We start from the raw sequence: 26,772 nt of genomic DNA, 5'->3' as shown, positions 1-26,772 counted from the left end.
CATGTCTCAGACCAGCCACTGCAGTTTTACAGTGTTGATTCCATTCAAAGTTTTAAGTATTATTGTGTAAAGTACCTTTCATTTAATGTACTTAACTGCTTAACTGTAAATTCAACTTGGCAAGTGTACATACTTGCCAGGCCTAAACTTTCCCTTTTCTTACATGTAAGGCACCCCTAAGGAAGGCCCTAGGTAGCCTCAAGGGCAGGGTGCTGTGTATGGTTAAGGTAGGACATATAGTAATGTGTTTTATATGTCCTGACAGTGAAGTATTGCTAAATTTGTTTTTCACTATTGCAAGGCCTGTCCCGCTCATGGGTTAACATGGGGGCTAGCTTTAAATATGATTAAAGTGTAGATTCCATTTGGGAGCAGATAGAAATATGGAGTTTGGGGTCTCAGAACTCACAATTTAAAAATACATCTTTTAGTGAAGTTGATTTTAAGACTGTGTGCTTGAAAATGCCACTTTTAGAAAGTGAGCATTGTCTTGCTTATACCATTTCTGTAACTCTGCCTGTTTGTGGATTCCCTGTCTGGGTCAGGTTGCAACTCACACTAGGCAGTGACACAAAGGGAGCCTGGATGTAGTCTGCATTTCCTGATCAGACATCTGTGCTAGGAGGGAGGGGAGGAGTGTTCACTTACCCCTGGAAGGGCTGTGCCTGTCCTTACACAATGCAGTCTCCAACCCCCTGGTAAGTGTCTGGGTCCTGACCTGGGCATACCAGGATTTCACAATCATAAGAGACTCTGCTTTGCAGTAGGCCTACTTCAAAGGAGAAATTGGGTATAAGAAGGACACCCAAAACTACAGACTTTAGAACCCTTCTGGAAACCAAAAGGAACCTTTGCCTGGAGAGGAGCTGAAGAGCTGAGGAAGAAGAGCTGCCCTGCCTGTGACTGTGCTTTGTGGAGCTATCCTGCAGTTGCTGCTTCTGCCAGAGTAAAATGGAAAAGACTGGACTTTGTGTGCCTTCCATCTTGTGAAGATCTCTAAGGGCTTGATTTAGAGCTTGCCTCCTGTTGTTTGTAGTCTCAGGGACAACCAAGACTTCTCTCTGCCAGCACCTGGCGTCTCTGGAGAGACTCCTACTCTGCCCTGTGGTTTCCATCCAGTTCCTGGGATCCTGAAAGGAGAAGCTGGCAGCCTAAGAGGAAGAAATCCACGCACAGAACGCCATGCGGGGAAAAGATCGGCGTGACTCCAATTTGCGGCTGGAGAAACGACACGCCGCCGGCTCCATGGCTGAAATTCGACACTCGCCTGAAATGCGACCGAAGAATCAACACACGGAGCTGGAGAAACGACACGCAGGATCGCTGACGGAGGCTGGGAGATCGCAACGTGCGCTGTGTGATTTTCAGATCATCGTGCGGCTGTATTTCCGACGCAAGCACCGCTGGGCGTGTAAAAACAACGCAAGGCCTGCCAGGACCCGAGAGTGCTGACCGGATTGACGCATCACTCTCCTGCAGAGAGAAAAAATGACGCGCCCCGACTCGACGAAAGGAGAAAACGCAAGGTCCCGCTCGTGAGTGGAATCGACGCATCGCAAGCCCTTTTGGCGCACACTCGCCTGTGTGGGGTTATTTTTGACCCACCCAAGGTACACTTTCACGCTAATAGACCCCATTTCTAACAGTTACCTTGAACACTGGGCTACCTATGCCCCGGAGACTGAACCCGTAAGTGTGGTACTTACCTCAGAAACTGTACTTTACTTACCTCCCCCAGGAACTGTTGAAAATTGCAGTGTCCACTTTTAAAATAGCTTTTTGCCATTTTAAAGAAAACTGTGTACAGTGTTGATTCCATTCAAAGTTCTAAGTATTACTGTGTAAAGTACCTTTCATTTAATGTACTTAACTGCTAAATGAATCTTGTAGTTCTAGAAATAAATTAACAAAAGAATATTTTCTATATAAAAAGCTATTGGCCTGGAGTTAAGTCACTGAGTGTGTGCTTTCATTTATTGCTTGTGTGTGTGTACAACAAATGTTTAACACTACCCTCTGATAAGCCTAACTGCTCAACCACACTACCACAAACAGAGCATTAGTATTATCTATTATTGCCTCTGTCAAGCCTCTTGGGGAACCCCTGGACTCTGTGCACACTATATCTCATTTTGATATGGTATATATAGAGCCAGCTTCCTACACCAGTGCCCAGGGGTACTGCTCAAGAAAACCTTCTGGATCTATTCTGACATCTGGGGATAATTATAGGGTGAGGAATCTGTGGCTAGAAGTCTATATCAGACAGATGGTTACAAGTTAAGCAACAATTTCCATCTGAAGTCCACGCAGATCCCTTGAGGATCAGGCCTGGAGATTGTAGGCAATGGATGCAGTTAGAAGCCAATCATCCAAGCCTGTTGTGGTGCGGTTGAGACTGAACCAGATACAGCACAGATGCATTGTCCAGTTGTGCAGGAGTTAGAGGGAATGGACTGCAGTAGGCTTGTATCATTTTATGCAGGTCATACATTAAGTCAACAGGTACTCTGAGTATTAGTGGATTTTGCTAATGCAACTTATCTAGTCTAGTGAGGAGGACCACATCAAGAGTTGGATTTTTCCTCCTCCTGACAGCACCCCTCAAAGTGCATACTCCACCTCATAATCCTCCTTCTGGAACTTCACATAAAGTTGAGGTGGGCAGGTGCCTCCTTAAAGGGCATTTGGTGTCCAGGAATTTTGTATGCAACGTCTGTCTGACTTTGGTAGATTAGGTATCTTTTGGTGCCTATGTATGCTTGACACGTGCTGAGGACAGATCAAGTCTTTCTTTTATGGCGCTGATGATATTGGTTCCGTCCATAGTGACTATGCAGATGACGGTGTTTGTTTTGGTTGAAAAAGGTGTTGTCGATGATGAAGTCGTCAATGGGTGTGCTGTTGGAGTCTACTTGGACACGTGCAGTCCACGGTGGAACAGATGTTGGCAAAGAGAGCAGCTCAGATGGGGCCTTGAAGGTAGATGAACAGGAGACAGATGCATCTGTCAAGGAGGTGGTTATGGACGAGTAAATAGTTCTAAGGTACTTCCTCCTAGGCTATGCCTGAGATGACGACTTTCGTGGTACATCTGGCATTAAATCAGATTAAGTGGGGGGATTCTTCTTTAGTTCACGTTTCCTCTACTCTCTTTTCATACAAGCCAAATGCTCTGAAATGGTATTCACTCAATGATTTAGCCACTTGCTGAGAGGAACGCTTTTCCGTCTGCCACTACCTAAAAACTACATAGCATAGGTTGATTTAATGCCAAATAGTGGGGACTGATCAATAACGAACAAAATAGTTTATAAACAGAACTCCGAGAGGGACTCCCACATGTCGTGCAATGGAAACCAAGTATGGCTGCCTCTAGTGGAGTTCAGTGCGCTTTCACCTCACTGGTGGAAGTTCAGGTCCTTTCTAATGAGGTGACTGCTATTCATGTGATACCGCTTTGAGCTGTTTCTAATGTGTTATCTTTCTACTGCTGAACAAATATCACAGTGGAACTCTCAGCTCGACAAAGGACAATTAAACAATCGGTGCTGGAGAATCTCAACAATCACATCAGTAAAGGCATTCACGCCTAAGGATATGCTACAGGTGTGATGCAGTGTGCCTTCCAAGTAAACTAACTAAATAGCTTACTTCTTGAATGACGTATTGACACATCACAGGATTGAGTTGGACCATGACAAACTGATCGAAGAAGAATGGAATTTTGAATAACCAGAAGGATGAGATCAACCTTAAATTTCTTATGGTTCATTATGTGTGACACTATATATAGAAGAAACTCAAATAACATTACTCTTTAAAGTCATACTCTCCTAATCGTTTCCAAGATCAGTATAAGATATTTAGGAGCCAGAGCTTTCTGTTTAAAAGACTGACAAACCAAAATGTTTCTTTAGCAACCCTTTCTATCCTACAGAAGTGGAGATGACAGTAAACGTGCAGCAGCAGCTTACCTCCTCCTCTTGCCGCACAAAACTCTGCTGTACTAGCTGGTTGTTAAAGACAGAGTCCATGCCACACTTTTTGTTATCCTGCCTACACTCAGGGCAGTACCCAGATAATGAATGCATGACATCTTGAGGCCATAAAGACCATGAAGTGTCACATATCCTGATTAAATGAGCATACCACAATGGTGTTGGCCAGTGGGGAAGAGTACATTAGAAAAATGTAGGATAAGATGAAAGGAAGGGGCAGAAACGGAAAAGACAACAGGAAAGAGAGGACAGAGAGGGGGAAAGAGTAGAGAAAAGGACTGAAGAATGGGGTAAAGAGGTAAGAATGAAATGCAGGGAGAGATGCAAAGTAAATTATATAGGTAAGACAAAAAAAAAAAAAAAAAAAAAAAAGGAGTGAATGGTAGAGATAGGAACAAAGGACGCATGGTAAGGTTAAAGGGGTGGGGACAGCTTGAGAGGAGCAGTGATTGGGAAGAAACACACAGTGCAGAATGACACTGGCCCTTCAATGCCCCATGCCTGAATATCGGATCGGAAGAAGTTTGGAAATAATCAGTCAAATGTTCAACATGGGCCTGACTGTGTCAAAACCTAACAAGCTTTTTTTTTTTAAAAAAAAAAAAGAAAAACATGAGATGGAAAAGTAGAAAGGGGGTATAGAGGAGGTGGAAATAAAAAGTGAAAAGCAGTGTCAGATGAGTACATAACAGGACAAGGGGGAAGTGAATGGAGAAGTAAGGGTGAATAAGATGACAGAGGGTGAACAAAGCAAAGGTGATGGGCAAAAGAAATGAAGGCGACAGGCGTTGGGTAGGGGAAAGGAGCATTGAAAGTTTACGGAAAAGAAGAAAGAAGAAGTAGTGAGAAGAAACAGTAAAGAGAAGAAGAGACAAAGTATGACAGGATGAGGTAAATACATGTAGAGAGTGAAGTCAGAGGGGGAAGATCTGGAAAGAAAGTGAAGACAGGCAAGGGTAATAATGTAAGTAGATAATACAGAGAATAAAAAAGTCAAAGGATAGAAGTAAGAGATTGGAAACCTACATCATACAAACACGGGCTCTAATTTAAACTTTCTCACTTCAGCATATTGTGTAATCAGGAGAAAATCACTTTGTGTACCTGTTTTCCCATCTCCCAAACTGAGTACCTACATTCAGGTCATTCAGTTCAAAGTGTGTGCAGTATGAAACACCATTTACTCAAAGAGATATGGGAATAGGAAAAGACAAGTGCGGTTCAAGAATGAATTAATTATAAACACAAAATTGTTGCCTCAGATGGCATTCTAGCACTAAGAAATGCCTGGCTCAGATAAGAGGAATTTAAGAAAGCTAGCAGTGCCATACCTTAGGGCTCTTATGGTCTGACGGATACTTATCTGGTGAATGCATTGCAAGTGGAAAAGGGGTAAAATGTTTAGCAACAAGGAAAGTGAAAAAACAATCTTCCAGGTAGGATCTCTTGAAGCAAGGAGTTAGGCAAAGGTATAATGACGTATATGATCCATTAGGTATGGCAGGAATGGATGTTTAAGGAAAGATACCCAGGAAAATGAAGAGCTTGATGGAAAGATATAGGGTCTTAAAGAAAGGTGACTTTGTTACAATCAGATAGTCTCAGAGTGAGAATGGCAACAGCGTTCAGAATTACCAAAAAGCAATGGAAGGAATAAAAGACGTACGTAAAGGAAAAGTACAATTGATTGGACCAAAGGTTTCCTGATGAATACTTAAAGGAGGAGGATAATCATGTGTAACATACGCAGATAAAAGGAACAAGCCACTTGGCCTACTTTTGAAGAGAAAGGGAGGGCTGAATCTAAGTTGAAGCCATGATTTTTGGCAGAGGCAACTGGAGCACAGTTGTGTTGATTAATGGGAGAACCACCCATCATCAGGCCCTCCGGTCTGCTTGCTGTTAAGTTTGAGGCAGTTGTCAGACAACCAGGGATGCGACTGCCACTAAGGAATACTGGAACCTTTCTTGGATAAAATTAAGGTCGTTGTTAAAGAACACAATTTGTGTATCATAGTATATCTGCATACAACATTACATTAAATCCAGTAGAGCAAATAAGCAAGGCAAGAGAGGTGATGTAGATGTTGCAAAATGTAGGGCTCAGGGAAAACCTTGGAGTACAGGTGGCAAGAAAGGAAAGGGTGAGGAGGAATGAGAACTGTTCGGGATCTGTGGACTAGGGATGAGTGAAGCCATTTTCCCAATCTCTTATCAAAGAAAACGATTAATAACAATGTGGGAAACAGTATTGAATAAGGCTGCTCTGCTACTTTGATCCAATATCATCAGAGGTGGCAATGATGGCTGTTGTTCCTGACAAAGGAGACAAATTGTTAGCATCCTTTCCCCAGAATAGCAGACGGACAAGGGAGAGGAGTATAAAAGTGATGGAAGAGCTGTGGTTTTATTTTTTTATTTTTGCGTAAACTACGACTAATGCCAGTGAGGAGTTGTACAGAAACAGGATTCAATGTGCTGGCAGCCTAACATAGGATGTCAGACACGTAGGGATGCAGAGATGATCGTGTCTGAAGGTGGAGACGACGGTGTACAGTAAGAGGAAAAATAATTGAGAAAGAATTAGTGTATCAGTGTTTGTAAGCACAATGGAAGTGGCCAAAGGAGGGACAGCAATCAAGGAAAGTGGTGGAACAGTAGTGAAGTAGATGAGTTGAAGAAGAGGTACGTTTTATTGATCTTATCATGAAAGAACTCTGGAGAGATAGTGTGAAGAGAGTACGGTGTTAGCAGAAACCGGCGATTTGCACAGTTCTTTCACAATGCTGAAAACTCTGCGGGGAGATTTCATGTCAGTCAATTCTGAAGGCAAAGAACTCAAAGCAAGCATATTTGAGCGGTTTGCAGAAGGATAGGGCAACATAAACAAAATAATTATCATGGAAAGGCAAATGAAGAACGTTTCAAAGATCACAAACTTCACTGTTACAGAGCATATTTCCAAAATATGTCTCAACTTAAGCTGTCCTCAACCTCCTCCGCAAGCCAGGCAGCACTACTCTAGTCTAGTGCAGACAGAGGCTGTGGTCTACACAACTCCCGACAGGCTCATCTCCCTGAAGGTAAAATGAGGTTAAACCAGTCAGTTGTCAGGTTATACACAACATGATGGCCGCTGCTTCAGACTCCTAACTCTGTCAGAGTATTAAAGGTATGAAAGGAAATGTTCTCAGATGTTCGCAGGCTCTCTAAAGCAGACAAGTAGAGCACGGGAATTCCCTCACTGGGCTGCCACAAGGAAGTAAAACATTTTGTTGAATATTTCCATTGCCACTTGGGGATTTCGGATAAAAGAAATCTAAAGATCAAATACACACATGTATAATTTGGCCTTGTGTTAATGTTAAGGCCCATTAAATACAACATTCCTCTCAGTACGCTTTTATGGACTTTGTTTAGAAATGACTATCAAGATGCCTACGTACTTCACAGACAACTCCTGTCCCAGGTGTTTTGTGATTAATGCTTCCAGTTTTCTACAGATTTTTGGAGATAAATACAGACAGGAAAGCATATATATTTCTCTGTATTTACGTTTAAATAACGGAAAATGAGAAGATGGGTCTTCTTTAGATTGATCTTTAATGCTGCCCATCCTGAAACCAGAGCAATAGCTGTGCGCAGAACAAAAGGGCCACGTTTTCCTAATGAAACTCTGAATAGTTGTACCTGTGCTGAAATGTTAATGTCATGCGGGTGCACTGTATGAGGGATGTATTGTACATGGATTCTCCTCGCTTTAAAACCCGTGAGGCAAGTGTACATTTATCGGTAAAATAAATGTGGAAAATGTACTAGCTTCAGGTTCATTGTTTTTACAACACACTTGCATGAATATTTACAGAGGAAAATATTTCAAAAACAAAAATCATAGGAGCGATTTATGATGACATCGCAAGACCTTGAAAGAAATCTTCTGATCCCAGGAACTCTAAAAACACTTTCTTGCAGGTATGTCTAACACAAAAGACAGGTGCACACATTATTTTTCTCGCGTCAGATACTACCATACCTTGGTCCATGGGGACGGGGATTATACCATCTCATATTGGTTGTTTGTGATGTAGCGGGAAAGACAACATGCCAAGAAGATACCAATAAGCTATGGGCAGATAAAGTAAATACATAATGAGTATCAGACGTGAAACAACACAGCATGTGCAAACGTTTAGCAAAATAAGCCATTTTAAAATAAAATACCTGAAAACAGGCAATTCCAAATGAAATTCCAGCCACAATGCCAATTTTTTCTTCCATTACTGAAGTCACAAGTGTAAAACATCCCTAAAAAGTGAAAGAAATGTATCAAAAAGCTATGCCAAAACAAGGAACCTTTTTCACAGAGGATGGATTGATGGTTACATTTATCCTGGCTTCCCATCTCTTAGAATTTTTTTTTAAAAGGAATTGACACCTCTAGACACATGGCTATGTGTCCTTGAGACTTTGCGTGCTAGTCCCCAAACGGTTGACTGCTTTGTTGGAAACTTCACCTTTTGAAATACTTTTTCTGGGATCTTGCTCGTATCCTTCATGTCCGCATCCGTGCAGTTCCCGACCTGAGTGCAACAGCTCTGTGGGACTCCTTTTTGCTTGAAGTATTCTGTTTGTTCCCAGTACTTGTAGTCCTCCACTCCACAGCAGTGCAACTAAACAACGAGACAATCTTATGATAAACAGAAGAACATCGATCTACACATTACAAACTACATACAAGAACTATATTCATAGTATACACAAGAATTCATTCGGCCTGCTATAAGAATGAAACTTAATCAGGCACCAACATTTTGAAAATTATTTTGCATTATAGTAGGATCCGAAGTACAATAAGGGTAATGCGAGAGGACCTCTACATAGGTTTGTACCATCTCTTCAGTTCCCTACGTGTTTGACCCTTACTAACATGATTGGAAAGCTGCCCATACGTTAGGACCTTGGCAAATCCATACATTCTAGGTGAAAGCTGGTAATGGACGGAAGTACATGGGACAGGTCTGCCAATTCACTGCAGGCATGTTACTTATTTTTATGGGCAGCCGCATTCAATCTTCCAACCACTGAAAAATATTTGCCCATTAATACTTAGAAAACGAAGGCTGGAACACACCGATAAGACATCAAGTGAAGAGGCGACTCAAAATGGAACGAAGATAAATGTAAAGTGCACTAAGTTCAACATATCAAATTGTTAGAGTACATGAACGTGTTAGCTGAAACCAAACGCATGAACTTGAAATAAAAGAACTGCATTATTGAATCATTAGGAGTTCCTAGAAACTTGCAGTGTACCCAACTACCCCCATTGTGTTCTCAAGTGAATACGTAATCAACGAGTGATGGACCAAGTTCACACTGAAACTTGTACCCAGCAAGTAGCGCTTAGAGTAAATGAATAGAATAGGCAACGTGACTTCTCCATAACTCTTAAATACAGACATTTCAGGATAAGTAATCAAGTTTCTTTGTTCTGTTGGCGTGAAGCTATCAGCATGGAAGCCACCTATATAACAATAGAAATGGACTTCTCAGGAAACTTTTTAACGAGGCACTTTACTCGTATAAGTGATGAAAACTTCCTCTTTCGGTCAATAAAGGCATTGCAGCATGCATCACATGTACATTTTATAAGGCTTCTTTGCAGCGAAGCATTTCACTTAAGAAATCAAACAGCATTAGAACTATACTGCAAAATGAATCTTGTGGGTAGAATACCACACCAATTTTGTCAAAAGGTATACGGTTCTGATGCAGAAAGCCAAATTGTAGGATGCAAATGGAGAAACAAAGACAAGCAGTTCAATAAATTTAGGTGAAATTGTGAGACCGACATTGGAAAAAAATTCAACGTTGGTGGGAAGTACAACCCTATCCCTATGCAGAAGGGTTCTTCTAAAGTTAATACCTGAAAGCTCACTGACACGTCTGAGTGAAGTGAGAGCGAATAAGAATGTTACCTTCAAGACCAGATCAAAACTGGAGGGGACAGACGAGGGGGGGGGGGGGGGGGGGGGGGTTTCAAATGGCAGGCCCATTAATCTTGTTAAGACAATATTGGGATTTTAAGTGGGAGCTGGTGGCACTCTAGGAGGAATGAGTATTTTTACACCTTTCAGGAAGGCTTTGACAACTGGAATCCTGAATAGGGAAGTGTATTGCGTACTTTGTAGATATGCGGCTACTGCCGCAAGGTGTAGCCTTATAGATGTAAAAACTATACCAGAGGTATGTAAATTAAATAAGTACCAGACCATGTCCTATACTTTAGCTACTTAGGAATCAATGTGTTTGGAATTACAAGTGAACAAATCTTTTCCATTTAGCAGCGTAACAGGCCCAGGTAGCAGGCCTACGTGCCTCTTTAAGAACGTCTATGCACTGTTTTGAGCTAACCACATTCTAGGACTTCAGGAGACCGATTGCAAGGTTGAGGGATCTGGGATCCAGGTGCCTGATTTTTCCAAGGTTCTGCCTGAGAAGTTCCTTCCTGGTCAGCAGTGCTTTGTGTGGAACTACTGACAGTTCGAGAAGTGTGGTGAACCATGGTTGCTGTGCCCATGTGGGAGCCACCAGAATGAAGGTGAGATGTCTTGTGAAGTTTGCAAACCACAAACGGAAGCAGTGGAAAGGTGGAAAAGCATAAGCAAATATCCCAGACCAACTCATCCATAGTGCTTTGCCCTTGGACTGCGGATGTGGGAACCTGGAGGCGAAGTCTAGGCATTTGGCGTTTTCTGCTGTGGCAAAGAAGTCTGTTTGTAGTTGTCTCCAAAACTGGAAGTATTGGAGGAGGAGTTATGGGTGGAGTTCCCACTCATGGACTTGCTTGCACCTCTGCTGAGCAGATATGAAAAGTCGCAGTCCATCTACAGCTGCTATTCCGCAAACAGGTGAATGTTGTATCAGAGAGCCCACCTACAAATGGTATGGACTAAATGAGAAAGCTGTGGGGACTTGGTGCTCCTTTGTTTTTGGAGTTAATCCAATCCATGGCTGTCATCATGTCTTGATGCGGCCTACCTTGCCAATCAGGTGAGGAATGAAGTGTTTCAGCGCTAGGTGAGCAACTAATAACTTCAGGTGATTTATGTAGTGATGTCTCTGACTAGGTGTCCAATGGCCCTCAACAGTTATGCGCTCCCTAGTCCATAAGGGAAGAGTCACTTGTTATGTTTCTCTGTGGAACTGGATCTAGGAAAGGTTGTTCCTTTAAAAAGGTTGTTGCAGAGAGTGGCAAGCTTGACGGCCGACCAAAGCTAGATCTTCCCACTGACCCACCGCATGAGTCCACTGGTGCGCTAAGCACTCTTGTACCAGGTGCATATTGTAAGGAAATGCCTCCTTGGCATGGTTACCCCCTGACTTTTTGCCTTTGCTGATGCCAAGTTATGATTTGAAAGTGTGCTGAGGCCTGCTAACCAGGCCCCAGCACCAGTGTTCTTTCCCTAAAACTGTACCTTTGTTTCCACAATTGGCACACCCTGGCATCCAGGTAAGTCCCTTGTAACTGGTACCCCTGGTACCAAGGGCCCTGATGCCAGGGGAGGTCTGTAAGGGCTGCAGCATGTCTTATGCCACCCTGGGGACCCCTCACTCAGCACAGAGACACCGCTTGCCAGCTTGTGTGTGCTGGTGGGGAGAAAATGACTAAGTCGACATGGCACTCCAACCTCACACTGCCTATGGCATAGATAAGTCACCCCTCTAGCAGGCCTTACAGGCCTAAGGCAGGGTGCACTATACCATAGGTGAGGGCATAGGCACATGAGCACTATGCCCCTACAGTGTCTAAGCAAAACCTTAGACATTGTAAGTGCAGGGTAGCCATAAGAGTATATGGGCTGGAAGTCTGTCATACACGAACTCCACAGCACCATAATGGCTACACTGAAAACTGGGAAGTTTGGTATCAAACTTCTGAGTCTAAGGTTTTGCTTAGACACTGTAGGGGCATAGTGCTCATGCACTGGTGCCCTCACCTATGGTATAGTGCACCCTGCCTTAGGGCTGTAAGGCCTACTAGAGGGGTGTCTTACCTATACTGCATAGGCAGTGAGAGGCTGGCATGGCACCCTGAGGGGAGTGCCATGTCGACTTACTCGTTTTGTTCTCATCAGCACACACAAGCTGGCAAGCAGTGTGTCTGTGCTGAGTGAGGGGTCCCCAGGGTGGCATAAGATATGCTGCAGCCCTTAGAGACCTTCCCTGGCATCAGGGCCCTTGGTACCAGGGGGTACCAGTTACAAGGGACTTACCTGGATGCCAGGGTGTGCCAATTGTGGAATCAAAAGTACATTTTAGGTGAAAGAACACTGGTGCTGGGGCCTGGTTAGCAGGGTCCCAGCACACTTCTCAGTCAAGTCAGCATCAGTATCAGGCAAAAAGTGGGGGGTAACTGCAACAGGGAGCCATTTCTTTACACCAGTGTACATTTTATTGTGAAATACACTCCAGAGGGCATCTTAGAGATGCCCCCTGAAAACATACCCGACTTCCAGTGTGGGCTGACTAGTTTTACCAGCCTGCCACACACCAGACATGTTGCTGGCCACATGGGGAGAGTGCCTTTGTCACTCTGTGGCTAGTAACAAAGCCTGTACTGGGTGGAGGTGCTTCTCACCTCCCCCTGCAGGAGCTGTAACACCTGGCGGTGAGCCTCAAAGGCTCACCCCCATTGTCACAGCACCACTGGGCATTCCAGCTAGTGGAGATGCCCGCCCCCTCCGGCCCCACTTTTGGCGGCAAGGCCGGAGGAGATAATGAGAAAAACGAGAAGGAGTCACTGGCCAGTCAGGACAACCCCTAAGGTGTCCTGAGCTGAGTTGACTCTGACTTTTAGAAATCCTCCATCTTGCAGATGGAGGATTCCCCCAATAGGATTAGGGATGTGCCCCCCTCCCCTCAGGGAGGAGGCACAAAGAGGGTGTAGCCACCCTCAGGGCTAGTAGCCATTGGCTACTAACCCCCCCAGACCTAAACACACGCCTAAATTGAGTATTTATGGGGCTCCCAGAACCAAGCAAGAGAGATTCCTGCAACCTGAAGACGAAGAAGGACTTCTGACCTGAAAGCCCAGCAGAGAAGACGGAGACACCAACTGCTTTGTCCAGCCCCACCGGCCTGTCTCCCCACTTCAAGAAAAACTGCAACAGCGACGCGTCTCCCAGGGTCCAGCGACCTCTGAAGCCTCAGAGGACTACCCTGCATCTAAAAGGACCAAGAACTCCAGAGGACAGTGGCTCTGCTCCAAAGAAGAAACAACTTTGCAACAAAGAAACAACTTTTAAAGGACTGCACGTTTACCGCCGGAAGCGTGAGACTTTCCACTCTGCACCCAACACCCCCGGCTCGACCTGCAGAGAAACAACACTACAGGGAGGACTCCCCAGCGACTGCGACCCTGTGAGTAGCCAGAGTTGACCCCCCTGAGTCCCCCCCAGCGACGCCTGCAGAGGGAATCCAGAGGCTCCCCCTCACCGCGACTGCCTGCTTCTAAGAACCCGACGCCTGGTAAAGACACTGCACCCGCAGCCCCCAGGACCTGAAGGATCCGACCTCCAGTGCAGAAGTGACCCCCAGGTGGTCCTCTCCCTTGCCCAGGTGGTGGCTACCCAGAGGAGCCCCCCCCCCCCCCCCCTTGCCTGCTTCGCTGAAGAGACCCCCCGGGTCTCCTATTGAACTCCATTGCAAACCCGACACCTGTTTGCACTCTGCACCCGGACGCCCCCGTGCCGCTGAAGGTGTACTTTTTGTGCTGACTTGTGTCCCCCCCGGTGCTCTACAAAACCCCCTGGTCTGCCCTCCGAAGTCACGGGTACTTACCTGTTGGCAGACTGGAACCGGGGCACCCCCTTCTCCATTCAAGCCTATGCGTTTTCGGAACCATTTTGACCTCTGCATCTGACCGGCCCTGAGCTGCTGGTGTGATAACTTTGGGGTTGCTCTGAACCCCCAACGGTGGGCTACCTTGGACCCAACTTTGAACCCTGTAGGTGGTTTACTTATCTGCAAAACTAACAAATACTTACCTCCCCCAGGAACTGTTGAAATTTGCACAGTCTAGTTTTAAAATAGCTTGCTGCCATTTTTGCCAAAAGTGTACATGCTATTTGCTGATTCAAAGTTCCTATGATACCTGAGTGAAGTACCTTTCATTTAAAGTATTGATTGTAAATCTTGAACCTGTGGTTCTTAAAATAAACTAAGAAAATATATTTTTCTATACAAAAACCTACTGGCCTGGAATTGTCTGAGTGTGCGTTCCTCATTTATTGCCTGTGTGTATGTACAACAAATGCTTAACACTACCCTCTGATAAGCCTACTGCTCGACCACACTACCACAAAATAGAGCATTAGAATTATCTCTTTTTGCTACTATCTTACCTCTAAGGGGAACCCTTGTGCATGATATTTCTTACTTTGAAATAGTACATACAGAGCCAACTTCCTACACATATTTAGTCTGGCATGGGGTACTATGGCTATACATGAAACCATCATATAGAGGGGACTTATGGCGGTCTTAACTGTTACTTGTTGACCTGGCGAAAAATGAGCAATGAGTGCCTGGAATGATTGTATCCTAGGAGTATTCGGGAAAGCTATTCCTAGTTCTGAGTTGAGAGCTGAGGATAGGTAAGGTTGGATCTGAAGAAGTTAGAGGAGGGATTTCAAAGCATTGATTGAAAAGCCTGGTTCGTGAACTAGATTTATGAAGCCCTGCGTGTGTTGACGTACTTTTGATGATTTGCGCTTTTGATTAGCCAGTCATTTAGCTATAGAAAGATATGTATGCTTTGCCTGAGCAGGTGCAAAAAGTACAGTTGATGGACGGAATGTAGAACAAATCAAACATTCACCCACAGTCACAGATCTGGGTTTAATCCATCTTTTTTTGCTCACCATGCCATTCCAGTTTGGACCCAGCCATATGTAAATCAGTCTTGACCCTGTTCCCCATGAGAACAGTCCAGCCCAAACTGCAAGACCAGGTCCTCCCTGGACCAGAAACAAGCATCCTGGGACCGGTTTCGGGGTATCACCCCTCTTCAGCCAGGCTAGCTTGAATCTGGTGGCATAGTGAGCACGGGACCCACGTCTGGGCATACCCTTCCCACTTGGGGCGACAAATGCAAAAAGAACAGTTGATGGACGGAATGCAGAACAAATCAAACATTCACCCCTAGTCACAGATCTGGGTTTAATCCATCAGTTTTTTTGCTCACCATGCCATTCCAGTTTGGGTCGACAAATGCAAAAAGAACAGTTGATGGACGGATGCCATTCCTGAGCAGGTGAGCAGCTACTACTGTGATACATTTGGTAAAGACCATGAGTGCAGTAGTGACCCCAAAGGAGAGCACTGTGAACTGGAAATGCTCACCATTTATTACCAACCTTGTGCCAGGTGAATAGGAAAATGAAAGTAGGCATCATTGAGGTTGAGTGCGGTCATGAATTTGTCTTATTGTAATAATGGGATGAAATCTAGAAGAGTGACCATGTGAAAGTGCTCTGAGGGAATGTATTAATTTAGGGGTCTGACTGGTCTCAGGGACCCATCCTTTTAGGGGACAAGGAAGTACAGTGAATAGACTCCTGTGCCCTGTTGGTGGGGTGGAACAGGTTTTATAGCTCGTTTTTTTAACGAGTGCTTGTACTTCAACCCTGAGCAACCTCTGATGTTGTGGGGACACCTGTGTTTGCAAGGTGGAATTTTGGGAGGTGTGTAAGTGAGTGCCAGACAATAACCATGTTGTATAATATCCAACACCACTGGTCGGAGGTGATATTCCACCAGGCAGCACAGAACCCTTATTGTCAACCCCAGATAGGCGTTGTGTGATTGGGGGGAATGAATGAAAAATCAGGAAAGTGGCTCTGGGGGATGGTTTTGTAAATGTGCCCTCGCCTCTACCTTTGGAGCTGTTACCCCTGTATCAGCCTCAGTAGTCTTCCCCGGGCGAGGTGGTTTCAGTTTGAGGCTGCTGGTATGAAGTAGAGGTTTCAGGAGAGGTGGTTTTGGAGCCTCCACTCTAAGAGAAGTGGTGAAAGGAGCCCTGGTGAGATTGTGCCTGCAGTACTCTCATGGCCCATAGCGGTTTCATTACCTTTTCTTCTACTTGAGGACCACAAAGATGTTCCCTATCAAATGGGTGGGCCAGGAGATTTTGTTGGACTTTGGGTTTAAACCCCGAGACCCGGCGCAAAGCATGCCTGCATAATAATACACTACAATTTATCCCTCTAGCTGCAGTATCAGCTGCGTAATTTGCCCTCAGAAGTAATTTGTTATACCCGTTTCCTATGTTCATCTGGGAGGTAGTGGAGTATCTCCACAATCTCATCCCAGGGAGCCCTATCGTAGCTGGAGAGGAGACTGATAAAATTTGCGTTCAGGACAGTGATTGGTGTATTGAGCGGCCACTCTCTTTCTGGCTGTGTCAATCTTTTTACTTTTCTTATCTATTGCAGGTACCTTGCCAGATACATGTGAATTGTCTCTTTTACATGCAGCTGCACAACCAAAGAGTCTGGTGAAAATTGACCTCATATATTTGTGATCATTAGTTGATATGGAAAATGTCACTTACCCAGTGTACATCTGTTTGTGGCATGGGACGCTGCAGATTCACATACTGTGCATTATCCTGCCATCTAGTGTTACAAGTTGTTTTTCTTCGAAGAAGTCTTTTCGAGTCACGAGACCGAGGGACTCCTCCCTTTCGGCTCCATTGCGCATGGGCGTCGACTCCATCTTAGATTGTTTTCCCCGCTGAGGGTGAGGTAGGAGTTGGGAGTATACTAGATGTGCCCATGCAATGGAGTAGGTGTGTATGTACATAATGTGTATTAAAATAATATTTATTTACAAATTTACAAATCTTAATCAACTAACAACGGCTACAGGCTCCCGGGGAGATGGGAGGGCGCATGTGAATCTGCAGCATCCCATGCCACGAACAGATGTACACTGGGTAAGTGACATTTTCCGTTTGGTGGCATGTGTAGCTGCAGACACACATGCTGTGCATAGACTACTAAGCAGTAACCTCCCCTAAAAAGCGGTGGCTTACGCTGTAGGAGTTGAAGTTGTTAACACATCTACACAGTAATGTTTTGTGAATGTATGAGGCGTAGACCAGGTGGCTGCCTTACAAATTTCAGTCATAGGTATATTCCCCAGAAAGGCCATTGTGGCGCCTTTTTTCCTAGTGGAATGCGCTTTTAGTGCAATAGGTAGATCTCTTTTTGCTTTGATATAACAAGTTTGAATACATTTAACTATCCATCTGGCAATGCCTTGTTTGGATATAGGATTACCAGCATGAGGTTTTTGGAAGGCTACAAACAATTGTTTTGTTTTACGAAATTGTTTTGTCCTGTCAATGTAATACATTAGTGCTCTCTTTAGGTCTAATGTATGTAAGGCTCTTTCGGCTACTGAGTCTGGTTGTGGAAAGAAGACTGGGAGTTCCACTGTTTGGTTTAGGTGGATCGGCGATATAAGTTTTAGTAAGAATTTGGGATTTGTACGTAGAACCACTTTATGTTTATGTCTTTGTATAATGGGTTCTTGTATAATAAATGCTTGTATCTCACTTACTCTTCTAAGTGATGTGATAGCTATTAGAAAGGCTACCTTCCAAGTTAAGTATTGCATCTCACAAGAGTGCATGGGTTCGAATGGTGGTCCCATGAGTCGTGTTAATACAATATTAAGGTTCCACGAAGGTACCTGTGGTGTTCTTGGGGGTATGATTCGTTTTAGTCCCTCCATAAATGCTTTGATGACTGGGATTCTAAAAAGCGATGTTGAATGTGTAACCTGCAGATAGGCAGATATTGCAGTGAGATGTATTTTAATTGAAGAGAATGCTAGCTTAGACTTTTGTAAGTGTAATAAGTAGCCTATAATGTCTTTTGAGGAAGCATCAAGTGGTTGAATTTCATTAGTGTGGCAGTAGTAAACAAATCTTTTCAATTTGTTTGCGTAGCAATGTCTTGTAGTGGGTTTTCTAGCTTGTTTAATGACCTCCATACATTCTTGTGTAAGGTCTAAATGTCCAAATTCTAAGATCTCAGGAGCCAGATTGCTAGATTGAGCGATGCTGGATTCGGGTGTCTGATCTGTTGTTTGCGTTGCGTTAACAGATCTGGCCTGTTCGGTAATTTGATGTGAGGTACTACTGATAAATCTAGCAGTGTTGTGTACCACGGTTGGCGAGCCCAGGTTGGTGCTATAAGTATTAGTTTGAGTTTGTTTTGACTTAGTTTGTTTACCAGATAAGGAATGAGTGGGAGAGGGGGAAAAGCGTAAGCAAATATCCCTGACCAACTGATCTATAACGCATTGCCCTTGGACTGAGGGTGTGGGTACCTGGACGCAAAGTTTTGGCATTTTGCGTTTTCTTTTGTTGTGAATAGGTCTATTTTTGGCGTTCCCCAGCGTAGAAAGTAATCTTGTAGGATCTGGGGATGAATTTCCCATTCGTGTGCTTGTTGGTGATCTCGACTGAGATTGTCGGCCAACTGGTTCTGAATGCCTGGGATTTATTGTGCTATTAGGCGAATGTGATTGTGAATTGCCCAATGCCAAATTTTCTGTGCTAAGAGACACAGTTGTGACGATCGTGTCCCTCCTTGTTTGTTGAGGTAATACATGGTCGTCATGTTGTCGGTTTTGACAAGAATGTGTTTGTGGGCTATCAGTGGTTGAAATGCTTTTAATGCTAGAAACACTGCCAACAGTTCTAAATGATTTATGTGCAGTTGTTTTTGTTGATTGTCCCATTGTCCCTGTATGCTGTGCTGGTTGAGGTGTGCTCCCCACCCCATCATGGAAGCATCTGTTGTGATCACGTCTTGAGGCACTAGGTCTTGGAATGGCCGCCCTTGGTTTAAATTTATAGGGTTCCACCATTGAAGCGAGAAGTGTGTCTGGCGGCCTACCAACACTAGATCTTGGAGTGACCCTGTGCTTGTGTCCATTGTTTTGCTAGGCACTGTTATAAGGGCCGCATGTGTAATCTTGCGTTTGGGACAATGGCTATGCATGAAGACATCATGCCTAGAAGTTTCATTACAAACCTCACTTGGTAGTGTTGGTTTGGCTGTATGTTTAATGTTATATTTTGGAACGCTTGTACCCTTTGTGGACTTGGAGTGGCAATCGCTTTTTGTGTGTTGAGTGTTGCTCCCAAGTATTGTTGTATTTGGGATGGCTGCAGATGTGATTTTTGGTAATTTATAGAAAACCCTAGTTTGTGTAGAGTTTCTATAATGTATTGCGTGTGAAGAAGACACTGTTGTTGAGTGCTGGTTTTTATTAGCCAGTCGTCTAAGTACGGGAATACATGCATGTGCTGTCTCCTTATGTGAGCAGCTACTACTGCAAGGCATTTTGTGAATACCCTTGGGGCTGTTGTTATCCCGAACGGTAATACTTTGAATTGATAGTGTATGCTGTGTATTACAAACCTTAAGTATTTTCTGTGGGAAGGATGTATGGGTATGTGAAAGTAGGCATCCTTGAGATCTAATGCTGACATGTAGTCCTCTTTTTTGAGTAAGGGAACCACATCTTGAAGTGTTACCATGTGGAAGTGATCAGATTTGATGAAGAGATTCAGCGTTCTGAGGTCTAATATGGGTCTTAACGTTTTGTCTTTCTTTGGAATTAGGAAATATAGTGAGTAGACGCCTGTTCCTTTTTGATGGTTGGGTACTAACTCTATTGCTTGTTTTTTTAACAATGCTTGGACTTCTAGTTGTAAGAGGTGTAAGTGTTGTTTGGACATATTGTGTGCTCTTGGGAGCACATCTGGCAGGAAATTTATGAATTCTATGCAATAACCATGTTGGATAATGGCTAGGACCCATGTGTCCGTAGTTATGTGTGTCTAGTTTTTGTAGTATGCAGTAAGTCCCCCCCCCACTGGTGTTAAGTGTTGGGGTTTTGGGACATTGAAGTCACTGTTTGGTTTGACTTGTTTTAGGGGTTTGGAATTTTCCCCTTGCTCTTGGGAATTGTCCACCCCTAAATGAGCCTCGAAACCCTCCTCTCTGGTATTGTCCCTGATAGGTGGGTCTGGTTTGCGAGGTGGAAGGTTCTGGTGTTTGCATACGAAACCCCCCTCTAAATGGTGGCTTTCTAAATGTGCCTCTGCTTTGAGGGGAGTAGAGAGGGCCCATGGCTTTGGCCGTGTCTGTGTCCTTTTTTAATTTTTCAATTGCTGTGCCCACCTCCGGCCCAAATAATTATTCCTGGTTGAAAGGCATGTTTAACACAGCTTGTTGGATTTCTGGCTTGAATCCTGAGCTTCGTAACCATGCATGCCTGCGAATGATTACCCCAGTGTTGATCGTTTGTGCTGCTGTGTCTGCCGAGTCTAATGCGGACCTTATTTGGTTGTTGGATATTGCTTGTCCTTCCTCAACAACCTGTTGGGCATGTTTCTGGTTTTCTTTGGGCAAGTGCTGTATACTGTGTTGCATCTCGTCCCAGTGTGCCCTGTCGTAGCGAGCCAGTAGGGCTTGCGAGTTTGCGATCCGCCATTGATTGGCTGCCTGTGCTGCCACCCGTTTGCCCGCTGCATCAAACTTCCTACTCTCCTTGTCAGGTGGTGGAGCGTCCCCTGATGATTGAGAGTTTGCCCTCTTTCTTGCTGCCCCTACAACTACTGAGTCTGGCGTAAGTTGCTGTGTTATAAACACAGGGTCCGTTGGGGGAGGTTTGTATTTTTTCTCCACCCTAGGGGTGATAGCCCTTCCTTTCACTGGCTCCTGGAAGACCTGTTTTGCGTGCTTGAGCATGCCTGGGAGCATTGGCAGACTCTGGTAGGAAGTGTGGGTGGACGCCAAGGTGCTGAATAGGAAATCATCCTCTATTGGCTCTGAATGCATTGCTACATTATGGAATGTAGCTGCCCTTGATAGTACCTGCGTATATGCAGTACTGTCCTCTGGAGGTGACAGCCTTGTTGGGTAACAATCTGGGCTGTTGTCTGATACCGGAGCATCATATAAGTCCCATGCATCTGGATCATCCTGTGTCATCCCTGTATGGGTCAGTGACTGCATTGGGAGTATTGTTACCGGGGACAGCTGTGGTGAATCCAGTGGAGAAGGTTGTGGCGAAAACCTTGGTGGTGGTGTTTTTTCTCTTGCCACCTTTGCCTTCGGCTGCATTTCTGACTCATGAAATGCCAGCTTTCTTTTGGTTTTAATTGGAGGAAGAGTTTGTATTTTCCCCGTCTCTTTCTGGATATGCAACCTCCTTTGGGTATGGTCTGGTTCCCCCATACCTATCTCCTGCTCAAATCTGTGTTTTTGCATTTGGCCGGAAAGTCCTTGCTCTTCCGTGTAAGAGCTTCTTTTCGGCTCCAAAACCGCTTTTTTCGGTATCGAAGCTTCTGAGAAAGTCTTTTTCGGTTCCGACGTAACTTTTCTCACCTTGGGTGAGTCGAACTCTCAGTGCCGAGATCGTTCGGAGCCTGAATCTCGACCGGAATCGGATGTCTTCGGCAGTTGTTTGGCCTTTTTCGATGCCAATGTTTGGTCACCGTCTTTTCGATGGGTTAAGCCATGGCCTGCTGGCGGTGGCATCCCCTTGGCCTTTACGATCTTTGTGTGAGTCTTGGACGGGGCAGTTTTACTCACTGTTTTCTACGTCGTCGCGGGTCGCTCACTTTCGGAATCATCTGAGTCCGTTCCCAGGATGGAAATTCTTTCCTCCTCTTCGACGTCGAGTTGTTCCCTCGGTGTCGACGCCATTTGTAATCTTCCGGCTCTTCGATCGCGCAGGGTCTTTTTTGATCGAAATGCCCGACAGGCCTCACAAGTATCCTCCCTGTGTTCTGGTGATAGACACAGATTACAGACCAAGTGTTGGTCTGTATAAGGATACTTCGAGTGGCACTTCGGCCAGAAGCGGAAGGGGGTCCAGTCCATTAGTTTCGTCGATGGACGCGGTCGGGCCGACCAGGCCCTGCTGAAGAGCGGAAGCCCCGAAGGGCCGTCGGAGCACTTCTACTATCGGTGTGGATATGCTAACACTAAACCGGTACAGAGCGTGAACAATACCGTAGAATTTTCGATATTTAGCTAACTCTCCCGATTCGAAATACGGAGCGAAGAGTAACACATCCAAACCCGATGGCGGAAAGAAAACAATCTAAGATGGAGTCGACGCCCATGCGCAATGGAGCCAAAAGGGAGGAGTCCCTCGGTCCCGTGACTCGAAAAGACTTCTTCGAAGAAAAACAACTTGTAACACTCCGAGCCCAACACTAGATGGCAGGATAATGCACAGCATGTGTATCTGCAGCTACACATGCCACCGAACACATATATATATATATATATATATTTTTTTTTTAAATCAACCCTTGGCATTATGACCCTAGACCTTACCGGGTCACTGAAAATATCAGTGATGTGGCAGCGCATACCTTTGAGCATGGGAAAGTACTGTGTTGCGGGTTGCATTGAGGAGAGCATCTCAAATAAAAAATCATCCTTTAGGGGGTCTGTATGTAGTTGCGCCTTATGGAAGGTGGCAGCTCTACCAATTAAATCATGGTAAATGGTCGTGTCATCAGGGGGAAAGGGTTTCGCAGGGTACAGACTAAAGTCTGTATCAGCTGGTGTGTTGATGCCGTATGTGTCCAAGGGGTCAACCTGTGGTGGGATTTCAAAAGTGTCCCCTCATCTCCACCCCCTATGTAAGAATACAATGAGCCTTCCAGGAAATATGGTGCAGGAGCAGCCGATGAAGTAGGTGGTGATGGTGTATGGTGTGAAGCCGGTATAAGTGCTGGTCTGATGCGTGCAGGGCTTATGGCCTCCTGTGCTAGGGTGGAGTTAGAACATCTTTAAAAGCCTCCTTAAAACAAAGCGGACTCTTGGGTGGGTTGGACACCAGTGTGAGGGTGGGGGAGGTCGTGCAATTATGCAGCTAGTATCAGGGTAGATCATGGTGTGCTTCTGTCTGGAGTCAATTTCCTCCTGCAGTCTCTGAAGCATGGGTTCCACAGGCACTGACCCATGTGCTGCTTTGCTGGTTGTAAAGGTTTTCGGCTCTGGCGCTGTGGGTTTCAGTGCTGAAGTTCTGGGCTCCACAGTAGCTGGTTTCATGTCCATCGGGCGTTGTTTTGATGCAGAAGTTTTGGCTCTGAAGATCAACTCGGCTTTGAAGCAGGAGTGGTCGGCTCCGAAGCATGCCTTTTTTGATGATTTTTTCTGGGCCAGAAGTAGCTGAAACCAACGGTTGGTGCCGACCACGGCCTGATGGTAGTGGTGGCCTGGCAATTTTTTTATGTCTGTCTGGAATGGGCTGTCAACCCTTTCTAGAAATCTGCTGGGATCCATGTTGAAGTGGTGAAAGACTCAAGGCTGGTTAAGCTGGAGACAGAGCTTGCATCTCAATCTCAGAGCCTTCCTCTGGGTAGAAGGTCCCTTTATCAGCAGCAGACGCTTGTACCTGTAGTTATTCCTGGACATCCAAAGAGGTCTGGTGTTTCATACATGCTCTTTCAAGATATCTTGAGGTGTCGAACCTGACAGTCACAAAGAGTCTTCTAGGACCTGAAGGAGCAGCAGACCTCGCAGCTAGTCTCATCGTGCTCAGAGAAGAGGCACAGATTACACACCTGATGGAAGGTCTGTGCGAGGATATTTTATGTGACACAGAGGACAAAATGTAAATTGTGTCCGTGGACATGGTGCATGGAACGCCTAAGGAAGAATGCAGCTACGAGTAGCCCCGATGAAGTTGACGTAATCAAACTGAACAGGCGAATGTGGAAGAGGATTGCAATCGAAAATAATACCAAAGGTAGGTATATACCAAGAAAGCTATAGCAGGACGGTGTCAAATCGGAGTGAAAGTGCACATGTCCGAACTCGAAGGAAGAATAAAATAATCTAACAATGGAGTCAATGACAATGCGTATAACCAGCAAGAGGAGTAACACTTGCTTGTGACTTAAAAGACTTTCCTTGAAGGAAAGCAACTTGCACTCATGCGAGCCGAACACCAGATGGCAGGATTATCTTAAACATATGTATCCACAGCCACCCATGCCTCTAACAGAGTCACCATTTTTAGGGTTGAGCCTGCGTTGCATGCGTTACACTAAGCGAGACGCTTTAGGAATTAAAAAGGGCTCGGAGCCCTGTCCAAGTCACGTCAGTGTCTTTCATTGGCTCGTGGGCTTGCCTGTTAGAATCTGCTTGATTTTATTAGTGGAAGGCATGCATACGTCATGCCTTTTCCGGTGGATAGCCCTCCTCGAGCGCATGGACCAAGTACAGAAAACATGCGAGGCTCACTGTTTTCCATCCGGCTCGTGGACTACTTTTTCTCTATTTTCCCAGTGCGATCACGCTTGGCAGAAGCCGAGCGCTTTACATAATATCGTCCCTGTTACACAGTTAATTGCACTGTTTCCGGTTACGTACATAATTGCACTTTTGCCGCTAGGTTTCATTACCAGTGAAAAGTCCGGTTAGGAGTTTACAACGCTATCAGCTCTAACACAAGCAAACGCGAGACCCGTTGCACTGCAAATGCTTGTTTAAGTAGCAGGTAGCTTAAAACTTTGGGAGCAAGCACATTATATGAGGAGCAAATAAGTATAAAACATTTCACTATTTATGTGAATGAGGTCAACTAAAATATACATAACATTGGTGACTATAGATCATTGAACAACGAAGACTATGTCATTACACATTTTCATAAAGTATAATAAATAAATGGGAAATGTATCAATAGAGCAAGGAGGTTGTTGTAACAAGCAGTAAAAAGACATACCGTGAGGGAACACTAGACAAAGATAAAAGACACTAGAAACAACATTGTGTTAACCTACTTATATTTACTGACAGAAACAAAAACAGATTAATCATACATTTCAAAATACTCATTCTAGATACTGTAAAATAACTCTCCCTGACTTCAAACAAAGTCACTTTTTACGGAGCCAATGATGTAATTTAAGTTATAGTCATAGGCAACCACGTACAACGTACATAGTACAAAAAAGATGAAATCCTAGGCACAACCACAAGAGAGAGGTAAAAGTAGTTTTATGACAGATTTAGGTAGAAAAAATTAGCATATTTAACAAACAATCTTAAATGTTTCATATTGAAAATGTCACTTACCCAGTGTACATCTGTTCGTGGCATCAGTCGCTGGAGATTCACATGTTCTGCATAGCTCGCCATCTGGTGTTGGGTCGGAGTGTTACAAGTTGTTTTTCTTCGAAGAAGTCTTTCGAGTCACGGGACCGAGTGACTCCTCCTTTTGTCTCCATTGCGCATGGGCGTCGACTCCATCTTCGATTGTTTTCCCCGCAGAGGGTGAGGTAGGAGTTGTGTTGTAGTAATAGTGCCCATGCAATGGAGTGACTAAGTATGTACCTATTTAAGGTTAAAATAATATATATACAAATGTACAAAGTTGAAGCTAACTTCCAAACTGCTACAGGCTCCCGGGGAGGTGGGTGGGCACATGTGAATCTCCAGCGACTGATGCCACGAACAGATGTACACTGGGTAAGTGACATTTTCAGTTCAATGGCATCTGTCGCTGTAGATACACATGTTCTGCATAGACTAGTAAGCAGTTATCTCCCCAAAAGCGGTGGCTCAGCCTGTAGGAATGGAAGTGGTTTGAAATAATGTTCTTAACACGGCTTGACCTACTGTGGCTTGCTGTGCGGATAACACGTCTACACAGTAGTGCTTAGTGAACGTGTGTGGCGTAGACCATGTGGCTGCCTTACATATTTCTTGCATTGGGATGTTTCCTAGAAAGGCCATGGTAGCACCTTTTTTTCTGGTTGAGTGTGCCCTTGGTGTAATGGGCAGTTGTCGTTTTGCTTTAAGGTAGCAGATTTGGATGCATTTAACTATCCATCTGGCTATACCTTGTTTTGATATTGGGTTTCCTGCATGAGGTTTTTGAAATGCAATAAATAGTTGTTTAGTCTTTCTGATGTTTTTCGTTCTGTCAATGTAGTACATTAATGCTCTTTTGACATCTAATGTATGTAGTGCCCTCTCAGCTACGGAATCTGGCTGTGGGAAGAACACTGGTAGTTCCACTGTTTGGTTTAGGTGGAACGGTGAAACAACCTTTGGTAAAAATTTTGGATTAGTCCTTAGGACGACTTTATTTTTGTGTAGTTGTATAAAAGGTTCTTGTATTGTAAACGCCTGAATTTCGCTTACTCTTCTTAGAGATGTAATGGCGATGAGAAATGCAACCTTCCAGGTTAGGAACTGTATTTCGCAAGAGTGCATGGGTCCAAAAGGTGGACCCATGAGTCTTGTTAAGACAACATTCAAGTTCCATGAAGGAACAGGTGGTGTTCTTGGTGGTATTATTCTTTTAAGGCCTTCCATGAATGCTTTAATGACTGGTATCCTATATAGGGAAATTGAATAGGTAGTCTGCAGGTATGCAGATATTGCCGCAAGGTGTATTTTAATGGAAGAGAAGGCTAGGTTAGATTTTTGTAAGTGAAGCAAGTAACCCACTACGTCCTTTGGAGTTGCGTGTAAAGGTTGGATCTGATTATGATGGCAGTAGCAGACAAACCTCTTCCATTTACTTGCATAGCAGTGCCTAGTGGACGGCCTTCTGGCTTGCTTTATGACGTCCATACATTCTTGAGTAAGTTGTAAGTGTCCGAATTCTAGGATTTCAGGAGCCAGATTGCTAGATTCAGCGATGC

At 44.6% G+C, this 26,772-nt stretch overlaps 1 protein-coding gene across 1 annotated transcript in view; it reads right to left on the bottom strand.

Moving 5' to 3' along the window:
- TSPAN6 (tetraspanin 6) overlaps positions 1 to 26,772 on the bottom strand; it is a 151,729-nt gene that overhangs the window by 18,442 nt on the left and 106,515 nt on the right. The window contains exons 5-7 of the mRNA XM_069212805.1: positions 8,516 to 8,671; positions 8,223 to 8,306; positions 8,035 to 8,124 (exon numbers count right to left, since the gene is read on the bottom strand). Of these exons, the coding sequence (XP_069068906.1) occupies positions 8,056 to 8,124; positions 8,223 to 8,306; positions 8,516 to 8,671 (309 nt within the window). The 3' untranslated portion in view covers positions 8,035 to 8,055. The remainder of the gene's footprint in view (positions 1 to 8,034; positions 8,125 to 8,222; positions 8,307 to 8,515; positions 8,672 to 26,772) is intronic.

This window comes from Pleurodeles waltl, chromosome 2_1 (genome assembly GCF_031143425.1).
Source record: "Pleurodeles waltl isolate 20211129_DDA chromosome 2_1, aPleWal1.hap1.20221129, whole genome shotgun sequence".
Lineage (NCBI taxonomy): Eukaryota > Metazoa > Chordata > Amphibia > Caudata > Salamandridae > Pleurodeles > Pleurodeles waltl.
This window is presented reverse-complemented; position numbering and strand designations above follow the sequence as displayed.